Genomic DNA, 14,139 nt, shown 5'->3' with positions numbered 1-14,139 from the left:
ATGTAGCATGCAATAGTAGCTGTGAAGGATGCCCTACATGATTTAGTCGGCTTACATGTGAGTGGCACATAAAGTGCTATCGATTTTATTTACAATGGTGCTTCATTTATTTTGTTTTTTCCAAGATAATTACGAGATCTGTTGATGTATGATGATGCATGTGCCTTTATGACCAAAATCACTTTTGTAAATGCTTAGTTTATTTTCTGTTTTTAAGTTCATTTGTTGTTTTTTTATTTGTGAGTATGTTTGTTTTTATTTTTATTTATTTGTTTGAGACGATGCTATGGTGATAAAAGATAAAAAATAAATTGTTAATGAGAGAGCCATCTTGAAGTGGGTGTAAATAAAGTGTATTGAGAATAAAACAGAGTGTCTAGTGATATTTACATGAATTTTATCGCTGTGATACGTTATTAATTTGTTTATTAATATCTCAGATCTGTGGGAGATGGCCTGCCCACTACCAGACAAGTATGCTTGAAGAAACTTACGGAATGCAGTGTTTTCAAAAAGATTTTATCATCAGCAGACGCAGTTCAGACAGAATGTTTGCCGAGTAGTTGCTGCAGGGTGAGTACTTTTCCTTTTTTCTTATTTGATGACTGACGTGGTGTAAGTATGGCAGAGTTAAAGGTGACACTCTTCAGTTTTTGTCGACAACAGGAGGAATCTTGAAAGATAAATTTTGCGGACTGAAAAATTTGTTGTATAAAGTTGTGAGGATTAACTCTATATTGTAATCGATTAAATTCTTGGTGACACAATTGGAGAAATATAATGTTGTAGTACTACCGGTGGCCATTAATTGGAATGCTAACTAAAAAGGCGCTTCGATTAACGGTCAAAAGATAATTTAGCATACCTTTTGGTAATCTACAGTAATAGGGCACATGAAAGGTCCTCGTCCATGGTCTACGGAAAAAATGTAACAAGTCCAAATTCCAATAAACGGTTTTTCCTAATCTCTGAGCACTTGGCAGGATGCTATTTATGTTGCAGTTGGTTTTTCAGTGCCAAAGACTGAAGTCATTTCATCTTCTGGTAAAACTTAGTGTTTAATAGACAAATGATATTCAGGAAAATATGGGATTCGATTTCACCCTTTATCAACTTAGCAAGGCAATTCACACACATGGCTCTTCCATACTTGATCGGTTGTCAATTTTAGTTCCAAGTGCATGTAAACATATTATATTTCTTTTTTCTGTGTAAGAAAAGTTTAGAGGGTAATGCAAAATTGTTGCATGATTGGTTTTGCAAGTTTTAAGGATATGAATATCAGGTTTTTTTTATTTTTTTCATGAAATAATTTTGTAAGAGAAGATGACTTTGAGGTTTCTTTTTTCTAAAATAATGTTCTTGGTGCAACGGTAAAGGCCTGTTTACATGGTACCTACCTGTACTAGTTAATGTCTTCGTGTAGGAATGCATAAATGGACACGAAAATGCACAGTTGGACCACCCAAGTCGTATAAGTGCATGAAGAAAAAATAGAACCTGTTCTAATATGGTTCATACATTTGTACTTGTTCCATTCTGGTGTACTATAATCGCCCAAACTTTATCTTGTTCAAGTGTATGCATGGTGTGCACAGGCCAGAAAAGAACGGTGGTTATTTGTTTGCTCATGATTACTGTGTTATTGTTTTTTTTTCTGTTATAAGGGGGTCATTCCACGTCAAATCAACCAATATTTTGACCAAATGACACCCACCGACTCGGATTTTCATGAAACTTACCATGGTCATACATTTAGGTATGATTAGAAATTGTGTGCAATTTTAGCCTCCAATTATCATTTGTTAATGAAATATGAGCAATTGAAATTTGGGCGTGACCCCTAAAGTGCCGCAACGTGCAACACATGGTGATTTTTATTTTCATCCATAACTCCATTCCTGTGAGATGAAAAGTCATGATTTTTTTTCTGATGCTAAGTGGTCCATAATGATCCACCATTATCATTAGATATTCACTGCATGAAGTAATTCAGCTGCAAAAAAATTAAGTTTACAAAAAAATCTCCCTTGCACTATTTTCCATTATCAGCATCCACAGGGAAAGGCCATGCGAGTACAGACTCTTGGTTTAATTTAAAGTAATCACTAATGTATGAGCAAAGATCCTAATGAAATAAAATCGTGATTCCGGCGTTCCTTTTAGTAAAAAAAAATACTCGTTCATGTTCACGGGAAAAAAATGGCTCTTTTTCAAGGCACCTAGAAATTACACAATTTAGAGGAGATATAAGCTCAATGATTAAACAACTATCATGGTTATACAATATTGGATCATGCATTATCTCACTATGTTGTATGCTACTGGTTCTTAGAGTAGGAAACACAAAGGCAATCATGTGAATGTACTCCCCCACTTACTGCTAATTTTGTTCTATTAGAACTATTCGAGCAGAGGGAGTTTTAATAAAAAAACTGCATGATCCATTGTACTCTATTACATTCTACATACCTTTTAATCTGTGTCAAAGACCAAATACATTTCATATCCAGATGTATTTACATCACAGGAATGTACATTATCTAATGTCATAGGGAAACATCATCAAATTGTTGGAATTGAGAAATTTCTCCGGTACTTCATCCTAATGCTTATTTTCAATGTTTCATCTAGTCATTCTATATCATTGGAAATTTAGGCAAAAAGAGTAAAATTAATTCAATGACCTTACCAATTGATTTGAAAGTGAGCCTTCTCTTTTTAACTGGCTGTCCACATTCTAAGATGTCTCATTGTTTTTCACAAAGTCAAAATATTTTTTTCTAATGTTGTCCACTTCCTCCCTCAAGAAGTAGTATGGCCTCCTAAAGCTTGTGGTTGCATGAGAATTAAGCACACACAATAGGTGCCCTTATGGCACACGACCAACATCATATCTCTCTGGCCAAGAGAATGAAGGTGAGGGCCCTTTATGTGTCATGAATTTAACTGAAATATCACCATCTTCATGGTTGAAAGCTTTCATTGCTCCAATGTACCACGGCTTGCTATAAATACACACTGCATATGAACCAACAGCCAAATTATCTGGGAAATCCACTGTTTCAGAACAAAAATCAAATATAATGCTGTACTCATCATCCAGGCCAGTGAACTTTGCAGTGACTTTTCTATCTGATAAAGGCACAAAATGATGGAAATTTCTTGTTCCTGGAATTGTTTTTGCCTTGGTGGATCTTTCAAGAAGTTTACTACGTGACCAAGCCACATCCCTAAACTTAATGTAATATATGGATTTTGATGTTTTTCATATTATCTCTACAGAATTCATGTATCCCGGTGCTGTTTGTTATTTGCTGTGCCATTCGTTTAATGGTACCTCCTATACCATCACAAGAGGATTTTCCATGGCTTGTGGAAAAATAGACTGGGTTGCATTCATTCCATAGTCATTATAATAATGGCACAAATTTATAAAAGATTTGCAGTTTTTATATTGCCCAGCACATCCATCTGTGAAGTACTGAACCTCTTGGATCATAGGCGAAGTTCCCTTTAACAATTTTATCAGGTGACGTTGCACTTCCATAACCAAGGCCACATTATAGTTAAGGTCATCAGATATGAAACAATGAGATGAGGTAGTGAGTGCACCATCTTTCTTCTGGTAAATCAAGCAAGGGTGTATGATGCATGACAGATTTTCCCATTGATATTTTTGAACTTCATCCTGAATTAAAAATGAAAATTTTTCACTAAATTCCATTATGATAACTGCCTTTTCATGACTGAGGGTTTCTTTTCTTATTTAAAAAAACGAGGATTGTTCTTAGGTGACGTAATAATGTGGTATCAGTTTATTCATTTTGAGGCATAGAATGTCCAAGAGTTCATCAATGGATGATATATACAACTGAAGTTCTGTTCTATCAGTGGAAACCCACTGCCTATATTTCACTGTATCAGAAGGGTCATATTCACAAAACTTAGAAATGATGATATCCTTTAGCCTGGAAGGATCTGGATAGTAAAAACATTTTCTGAGCATACACTCTGCATTGTTTTTGTCACAGATGATGATAGCGATCAACTTCTTATGCTTTCTTCAATTGCAAGGCATTAATTAGCAGTTTCACATGTTGATGTATGACACAAACACAAACTGAATGAATCCTAGAAGCACCAGCCATCACACACCATTTTGGCTGAAGTGAACAAAATCTGGAGAACCCAATTTTTTCTTGTGGATATTGCTCTTTGAAGAGCACATAAAGTTTCTTGAGGATATATAAAATCAACCTCTTCTCCATATACTTACTCATTCTTACTCACACTGACTTTATCTTTGACTCCAGGAATCTGTCTAGGATTCTTGTCAAGCTGGTAAAATATTTTCTCCAGCTCTACTGGGGAGTTTAAACGTGGTTTCCCAGCACATGGTGATGGCATAGCAGGAATTCCCTTCTCATCAAGTAACTTTTTTGAATGTCTCACAGTGTAGTCTGAAACATGAAATTCACTTATAATCCTTTTCCTAGACCAAGATAAAGGGGCCAGGGTCAGCATTTTAATTTTACCCTGCCAACTAACTGTTGGCAATTAGTCTTAATTTTAGTCAGCAGGCCATCCAAGTTGGCTGCCTTTCGCTTGATGAGTTGACTGTCACTCCCATCTTTATTGCTACTTATATTTTCCAGGGATGGATTCACTAATTTCAATGCACCAGACACTTTAGAAACAAGGTCATGCTTAGCCTGTTTTATCTTTCCTTTTCCATGTGAGCGTCTACTGTTAGAAGACAAAGAATGTAATTTCAAAGGAGAGCAGTCTAAAGCCTCCAAGCTGCAGTTGGCTTCTTCTTATTTTCTATCATTTTCCAACACAGTCTTAACTGATGTAAGTTCTCTCTCGCTTTCCTCACTGCCATTGGAAACAACTTCACTTTTACAAATTTTGGAAATCCTCTTGTCACACCTACAGGAAAATTTTTCTCCAGGCTTCACCAGGATGCCCGCTGCTCTCATAGACATAGACTTTTTTTAGAGGTATGGTCGTCACAGGACCTTTATGTATAGCAAAGGAGTACAGCATTTAAGCTGATAACACTCGCATTTCTTTAAGTAGCAAAGAAGACGATGAGAGCACACAAGTCAACATAATCTGAGGTTTCAGGAGAGTTTGAGTGGAAACGTGACATAATGAAGAAGGAGCAATTTCCACAATTTTAAATTTATTGGTACTACCGGTTTCGCTTTACAGCATCATCAGTTACCTGATAGGTAGCTGATGCATGATCCAATATCGTTTAATCATGAGTATTAGCTTATATCTCCTCCAAATTGTGTAATTTCTAGGTGCCTTGAAAAAGAGCCATTTTTTTCCCGTGAACATGAACGAGTATTTTTTTTTACTGAAAGGAACGCCGGACTCACGATTTTTTTCATCAGGATCTTTGCTCAGACATTAGTGATTACTTTAAATTAAACCAGGAGACTGTACTCGCATGGCCTTTCCCTGTGGATGCTGATAATGGAAAATAGTGCAAGGGAGATTTTTTTGTAAACTTAATTTTTTTGCAGCTGAATTACTTCATGCAGTGAATATCTAATGATAATGGTGGATCATTATGGACCACTTAGCATCAGAAAAAAAATCATGACTTTTCATCTCACAGGAATGGAGTTATGGATGAAAATAAAAATCACCATGTGTTGCACGTTGCGGCACTTTAGGGGTCACGCCCAAATTTCAGTTGCTCATATTTCATTAACAAATGACAATTGGAGGCTAAAATTGCACACAATTTCCAATCATACCTAAATGTATGACCATGGTAAGTTTCATGAAAATCCGAGTCGGTGGGTGTCATGGCCTGGTTGATTTGAAATGGAATGACCCAAGGGTTATTTGAAAAAAATCGTGATAAAAAAAATATTTTTACCATAGAAGATGATTTTCTGTGTTGTTTTTGCAATTGTATTAAGATGGTAATTAATGGTAATATTACCACTCATTTCTATGGTTTGGTTGAAGAATAGTGGAAACCATACCTTTGGTCATGAAATCTCTAAAATTTTCTATCCTGGATGTAGTGTATCACAACTGTTTAAAAAAAGGGTTGTTTACATGCAGGCATACTAAAATTGTAATGATAGAACTCACAATGCTGGTTTAAGTAAAATCTATGGTAATCTGGATGGTCGAAGTTGATATAAATATAATAAATGTGATTATGATGTCACAAATTAGCAACTTGCATACAAATGGAACAAGTACATGAAGGTATGTCAGAAATATTTTGTTAATTTGTTTATAGAATTTTAATTTCAATTTTTAGAATTCAATATTGGACATTTTTTACTACGTAAAATAAGTTTTTAGTGCTTTACCACTTTTAATTTTTTTATGCTCTAATCAATTCACATGCATAATATAAAGTAGAAAATAAATTTCTGTAAGCCAGCAAGTATGTTTTTCATAATGATGTAAGCCCCAGAGATAATCTCTAAACATAAAGAAGACATCAAGAATGAAAGAAGTATATCTAAAGCATATGCTATGTCAATGGTTTCTATGGTAAGACTTGGGCTTAAATAAAATATATTAAGTGATATTGATAGTTATAACTCTTTACTCAGACATTCCTGATTTTCTAATTGAGTGCAGGAATAAAAAATGTTTCTTTTCATTCACTTAAATGTGAAAATGACAACCTTCATCAACATTGTTGTTAAGAATATAATTACAATTAAATTAAGGGAATAAAACCACATCTGCATGACGTCTAATACTCTAATCCATATGCATAATATATTTTTCTGTGAAAGGGCCCACTTTAAGGCCTTTGAAGGCTCAAAGGTCGTTGCATTGCCTGAATTAGAATCAAGTTTACCGAGTTTCTTCCTACCAAAATTATTTTCATTTGGTTCGGTAGTTTTCAAGCCATTTAGCAACAGATGGACAATAATCAATATTTAGTTGACTGTGTATAAAGAATATTTAAAAATCCTGTTTCATCAAGATTAGGAGCATATCTTCCTTTTTTACTTTGATGGAGGTGAGTTGCTTATCACAGGTACTTTCTCGGAAAGGAAATGAGGCGGCTGGTGACGAGTTGGATTTTTCTTCAGAGACAAAGGACTGCATGGGGGCTGTGAAGTGCCTTCAATCGCATCTGCATTCGAAATGCGGTTGGAGGCACTTCACAGCTCACATGCTTTGTCCTTACAACTGTGACACACATTCCTGTACCGGACTGTAATCTACTGAGAGCCAATGTGTTGGTTAGTTTCTTTCTCATCTATTGTGAAACCTGAGATAAAAAACCTCCAGATGCACTGAGTTCTTGGTGAAAGAAAGGAAGTGGGTTCGCCTAGTGGAAATATTTCTGCGGGAAGTCACTGTCAATTGTGCGAACTACAGGGGTATGACTTGTATGATATGAGGCAAAAAGCGTAACCATAATTATTTTCATTTAAGTCACTCTTAGTTTTAAATCACTAAAACACTGCTAATCTCCTAGGAGAAATGTCTTGTATCTAATGCAGTAGGCCAATGGTAAACAATCTCATTTCTATTTTCAAGGCAATAGTATTTGGTAAAACATGGCTGGAATGAGAGGTTGCTCTGTAAATGTTCAAGCAATCTTCCTGCTATACATCAGCTAAAGCACTAGCTATAAACCTACTGTCACCTCTTAATTAGAATGGGAAAAGCGAAGGAGAACACAATCCAATGTATTAATGAAGTAAATGGTTCTACAAAAGATAATAATTACCTGGATTTTGTTATCACTGTGCATTAGCAACTTTGCTCTAAAATCTAAATTAGCCACAGAAAAGGCATCTTGTGGTGCACAGGATATAAGTTGTATTGTTATGCTTTAAAAACACCTCACTTAGCATGAAATGTGCTAGTATGACACTCTTTAGGAACATGTTTATTGTTAAGTGAGGGGTACCTGAAATAGAAACAAAAATATTATGGGAGGAATTTTTTCATTTGCATGTTCTGATTTACTCACGAGAAGGCAAAAAATTAAAACGAGAATACGGACTTAGTTGTAAATGTTTCATTTTTTGCTATGAAATTTGAAGACTAATTCATGATAGAGTTTTTTTAAATTCCTTTCATTTACAGCTCAAATCCACACTCAGATATTTGGGAGATTACTCGGTTGCAAATACTTTGGGTACTGGTTGTTAGAAAACTTGTATGTTTACTCAGTTTGGCCCTATGGTGTGCCGTCTATGGCGTGAAATGCAGCCAGTGCTACATTAAAGCAACTTTCAGACAAAACAACTTTTCACCAGCCACCATTCGCAGCATGGTATGCTCAGTGGTACGAAATGGTGACAAGCTAAGTTCCAGTTTTGATTGACCAAATGCTTAAGTCTGCTCCTGAATCATTGAAATTAAGCCAAATGAGTTAGGCTTAATTTTTCAGCATTCTTTCTGTAGCAGGCATTGGGGTTTATTTTTGGTCTCTCTGTTTATGCCTCAGCATGCCTGATGTTAAAGGAGATTCCATGCGTGATGGTGTGATCAGCAACAGCACTAGTTTTTTTTACCTAAAATAATTGAAGGTTAAGGTTGACTGATTCTCTCTTTTATAAACTCTTACCAGCTGCATTGAAGACATTATGCATTGCATAACAGTACCAATAGGTATTCAATTGAGCAATTGGTTCTAAAACTAGCAGACATTTGCATCGTTAAAGCATCATCTTCAATTTTCATGGTTTTTAAAATTTGTCACTCTCAAACAGATGGGAATAATTTTAGCGTCCTTGCATCCAAACTGTGAGTCATTGGAATGAAAAATAAGGGATATTAAGGCTCGCAAACTTGGGAAACATGAATTTAAGTGCAATAATTATAATGAGAATAAACTAACATGTAATGAATGAAGCACTATGGAACGGAGGATTTTTATGACCTATCGCAACTGTGTACTCTCTCTCATGCTTCTGGTGGCAATGAAATTGATTGCTTCGTTCAGGCAAAAGAGCTCCTCAGAATTGGTTTTCTTGTTTAGTGATACACTTTGAATTAAATTTATCACATTGGTATGCACAATATAATCGTGAATTCTTTGAATGAGGACCTTTTTCCTAGTGACCTTTGGTCATTAACCTCGTCGTTTGATATCCACTCATTGCATTGGAAGGTTTCCCACTTCTTAATTTTTTAGTTGTTCGCAATGGATAAGCAAGATATAATAACATGTATCATAATAAGATAACAGTGTCTCTATGGGTTTCCATTACTATGTTGGGCAGTGTCTTTTACTGTTGTGAATTTATTTTATCTAAATGTGTATAATAACGTTTATTTTTTCAGGGTTTGTAGGCCTACTGCTATTAAAATACAAGCCATGGACATTTAATGATACCCTTCCTGGGAACTGATGCACAGCTGTTGATGTTCATATTTTACATTGCAACTAGTGGAAGATTGATCTCAAACATCATCCCAAATTTTATGCAAATTATTTGTTGACTAAAAAGCAGATATTTCTGTTTGATTTGTCTGTAGTGTTTATAAATTTGTATTAGGATATCATGAATCAATTTAAATCGCCATTACACTCCAAAACTGATAATGTGGTAGTGCATCTGGGAAGACTTCCTGAATGGATTAGTGAACAAAAAACGGTGAAAGTGTTGATAAAATCTCAGGAATGTGTAATTACCTCTCTACCATCTTCTATAACATGGAAGGAGTGTCGATTTATGAACAGCTTTTGTGGGAAAAACTTGTTGCCGTCACAAAACCAAGATTTGGTCAATGGTCAGAGGTTAACTCACTCTACTGTTGGGAACGTGATAGTGAATTTCATGGCCAAGTTACCTGATGACATAAATTATTGTTGTAAAATAATAGGGGCTTGCATTAACCCTTTCCTTGGATTTGATTGGTGTCATCATGCAATCGACTTACTGAACAATGAGGCCTTCCAGTGTCTTAGAAAAGTACAGGAGAACATGGATTTTGTGCTTAGTATGGCCATCACTGAAGCTCAGTGTTCTGATGTAGAGTGCAAAGAATGTTCATTGCTGATGGATGCACCCTGGCTAGCAGCATCAAATCCTGGAGGCAGCCTGGTAAGTTGTTGAGAGCACCAGGGAAAAGGTGGGAGTAAAGTTAAGTGGAATACATGTGGTCAAGTTATTAAAGAGTGAGGAGACATAATTTAGTTCTGGTAATGGTCCACTGAGTAATAGGAAAGCAGAATGTGGTAAAGACTTTTGTGGTATGGGATGCATGGGTTGCAGATAGAAAGGTAAGGGGAAGTGCGTGCATTGTGGCCATGCTGATTGCATGTTTTCAAAACCTTCTTTAACTGTTTCTAATTTTACCGCAAGAGACTCCATTTTGTTAACAGATTTTAGTGCTGAGAGGTCATCTGAGAAGGGAGGGATCATTTTGATGGCAGTCAATAGTGCCTAGTATTGGGGAAATATTATGATTATTTATTGCTAGCCTATTAAGTGTTCAGGGAGTGTGTTGTTCTCCAATATGTATCCTGTTACCTGGTCGGTGGGAAAAGCTGGTTTGCTAAAATAGTGTACAATCTCTTTCTCTCTCTCCCAATGTTGAAATTCCCTTTGCTGCTTGGCAATTCATGGAAGAGGCTCAGGTATTCAGCCAAAATGACCCTTCTCTACTTCACGTCCCTCTTTTCCAGCAGTTATTTGGGGAGAATTGATTCTTAAATAAACCAAAGAAAAAAGTGTTAGCTGAAGAGTACACCTTAATAACCATACCTCTGTACGTGTACTATTGTCACCCTGAAATATCCTCACCAATGCCTCGTGACAGTGTTTTCTAGATCTTTCGTCCTTAAATGCAGTTCAAGTGGAGTGGCTTAGCGATGCATGCTTGGCCCTTCAATCTAACGTAATCTTTTCTCGTATTAGAGGTAAGATTTCAATAATCCTTTTTCATTATATATAGGTGTGCCCCTAATTTGTTGACTTTGAAGAAGGTGAGTTGTTTATCTCCATTACTTTCTCTGCAGAGTATCAAAGAAGAGTGGACAGGTGATGACAATTTAGAGTCTTCTACTGACTCAAAGGACTGCTTGCAAAGTGCAAATGAAGGCACTTCACAGCTCCCATGTGCATTCCAAACTACTGAAATATACATTCCTGTGTCAGACTGCCAAGAAATGAGACCAGATGCTTTGGTAAGTTTTATTCTCACCTGCAGTAACACCTGAGTTGGACGACCTTGTGTTGTGTAAATTTCTCATCTGTATAATGAAAATGGGTGTGCCTGACATGAATAGATGCTATTCTCAATTCTATTCTACAACTCTCAGTTGTACGGAACAGCAAGTTTATGCGAGTCAAATAGCCTAGTCACTATTATCTATTTACACTTGTGGCGATGTTTGTTGTGGAACAGTCTTAATCTTATGGCAGAAATTTGCATGGCAAATGAATTGAGATAGCTTGAGTTTGCTTGCAAGCTAATAAATATTCTTATGTAAAACACTGATTGGTTTCAAGATACTTCCCTGTTTGTTCAATCTTCCCGCTTCACCTTGATTATGAAACGTGCCTAAACTCTCATGTTACCTCTTTATATAACGAATGAGGACCGAATAAGTCTTAGGTAACCATGTGATATATAATTTTGGTTCACTGTGTCCCCTTATATGTTATATCTTTGCAGTGTACATAGAAGGCTAAGTTCTTAAACGTTAATAATCGAACAGGTGTAGGTGAAGTGAGAAGAGACAAGTGTTACTTTTGTAATTTTTACAGTGATTCTGGCAATCAAGGCAAATCTTATGAATATTCTGGGAGCTTATATCCTGCAATTTAAAAAAATTAGGTCTTATGGGTTTTGAAATGTAAAGAATATGGGATAATAAGCAACGTGTCAAATAACCCAATGCCGCTGTGGAGTGGAGCTAGAAGAGCTGGTATTTTTTTTAGTACCGCAGAGACCCATTCCCTCATTGAGGACGTTTCCTTAGAGATGGACGGGTAAATGTGATGTGGTGTAGTGCGGCAGATAAGGTTTCACTCCTGGATTGGTGAGAGATAAAAAAGTATGGGTTATAGATGGTAGGAAAGAAGGAAAAGTATGAGCTCTTCTAAGGTGCAGAGAATCCATATGAGGGTTAAGGAAGATTGTTAGGTTCTTGCCCTCTATAAATACTACAGGGTGCATTTCAAAGGTAATTCAATTCATAGCTTTTCTATGCTTTCTCTAGCAACCTTAAACACTCTATTGCCAGTGTTGAGTAGAAATTTTACAATCTACACTTACTGCAGTGTTACCTAAAATGCAGGTCTCAGAGTTGGCGGCAGAATAAAGTACTTGTCTGACTAACTGAAGGTCGTGGGTTCGTGTGATCGTTGTTTAGTTGTTAATATCCGGGATATTGGTGATTATGATCATCTTTCCTTAACATTTGATAGATTTCCCTCCTTTAAAGGCACTGTTTTTGGGGTGGTGAAGATAAATATATGGGTTATTCACCCTTAATTCGTTCATTATTGTAAGAAAGCTCAAATTTACACATAGCATGGAATGAAGTTTTGTGTTTCAAGAGGCAGGTGTAAAACTGTGATTGAAGATGGATATCATTATATTAAGTATCTACTGTCACTTGTAAGAAGTAGCATTTAAGCACTTAAGAATTTGGTGGATTTTGCCCGCCGGAATATAAACCTCATTTTGCAGATCTAAGTACATATTGGATCAACTCGTAAGATATATCATAGAAAACTTAAGCATTTGGTGGAATATGCCATCAGAAATTTTAACTTCATTTTACAGATCTATTGGCAGCTTGGATCAAACACTAATTAATATTCAGTATGTGTTTTTAACGCCTAAATACCGAAAAATGCACTGGTTAGAGCCTGAATTGAATATTTTGCTTTGTTATGGAATTCCAATAAAAAACTCTTCTTAAAATAATTGGAAACAATTCTTGAGCTCCTCCTTAAGGTCATGTTCTAAATAAAAAAAGTGTATCAAAAGTTCAAAAGTATTAACTCATTCTCTAATCCATTGAATTTTTATGGTCTCATGATTTTGATCAAAAAAATAAATGACATTGGGCATAATTATTTATATGAAATTACAAATAATGGAAAGGATCGTAAAATTATTGTGGAGGTTGAACTAAATGTTCCTAACTTTGAAGTGGGAGTGAAAAGAATCTCATGATTACATGCATTTGGTCAGCTTGAGTGGTCTTGAGGTGAAAGAGAAAGTTTTATAGTTATCATTCAACACATTCAGTGCGGAGCACCTCAATTGATGTGCTCTGCTAGTAGGGCCGAGAGCCCTTTCTCCGCCTCCATATGTAACTAATATCCGCTTCCGATGGTGTGTATGGCCTTCAACAAGCTTCCCTCTTTCGAACCATGTGCGCCGTTTGTAAAAGCAGTATTTGAACGGAAATTATGTTGCAGAAACCTCCTGCTTTTGTTCTCTCTTATTATATTGGCCAATTATGATGACTTTAATGAAAATCAGGCCTACATTGAATGTGTTAAATAGGGTCTTAGTACTATTATTTTGCCTTTATTTAGTGGCACCTAGCATTCTATTCTAGTTTCATGTGAAAAAGGAGAACGAGGACCCTCTCAGTGAAGGGAATTATCCTGTGATGTACACTCCAAATCCACTGGAAATTTCAAGAGATGTAACAGATCCATTGGCAACTGATGAACTGGTGAGTGTACTCTTGCATGGGTCAGTGAAGTTGCACTATCATACAAATTCACTCCATGGTTGAATATTCCCAATGCCCCTCAGCAGGAAACCAACATTTTCCCTAAGTTGATGGAAGTTGAATCATAGAGTACAGAGGTATCATTAGTGACTGCATTCTTCAAAACGAACTGTGCATTTTAATGAAAAGAATAGGTTTGTACTGCCGCTCAACTTTGCTCAATGCTGGGGCGATCCAATGAATGCCACATTCACTCCAAGATACTTTGGACAGAAGTGTTGCAGAGCAGCACGCAGTGGCTATCTTCGCTACAAGAATTTCTTTTCAGATGGGTCAAGAGCAAAGTCAAAATGTAGGATGAATGAGGGGGGCTTAACATATTAAGAGATGCAAATTGAGGCAATAATTGTCACTGAATATTAATAATTATGGTCGAATATCTTTAAAATGAGATTTTATACAATATTCTGGTT

At 36.2% G+C, this 14,139-nt stretch overlaps 1 protein-coding gene across 1 annotated transcript in view; it reads left to right on the top strand.

Annotated features, from left to right (window-relative positions):
• Positions 1-450: 450 nt before the first annotated feature.
• LOC124172513 (zinc finger protein 41-like) overlaps positions 451-14,139 on the top strand; it is a 38,521-nt gene continuing 24,832 nt past the window's right edge. Inside the window, 4 exon segments of the mRNA XM_046551953.1 lie at positions 451-573; positions 9,304-10,067; positions 10,985-11,152; positions 13,547-13,666. Coding sequence (XP_046407909.1) covers positions 9,525-10,067; positions 10,985-11,152; positions 13,547-13,666 — 831 coding nt within the window. The 5' untranslated portion in view covers positions 451-573; positions 9,304-9,524.

Source organism: Ischnura elegans, assembly GCF_921293095.1.
Source record: "Ischnura elegans chromosome 13 unlocalized genomic scaffold, ioIscEleg1.1 SUPER_13_unloc_1, whole genome shotgun sequence".
Lineage (NCBI taxonomy): Eukaryota > Metazoa > Arthropoda > Insecta > Odonata > Coenagrionidae > Ischnura > Ischnura elegans.
This window is presented reverse-complemented; position numbering and strand designations above follow the sequence as displayed.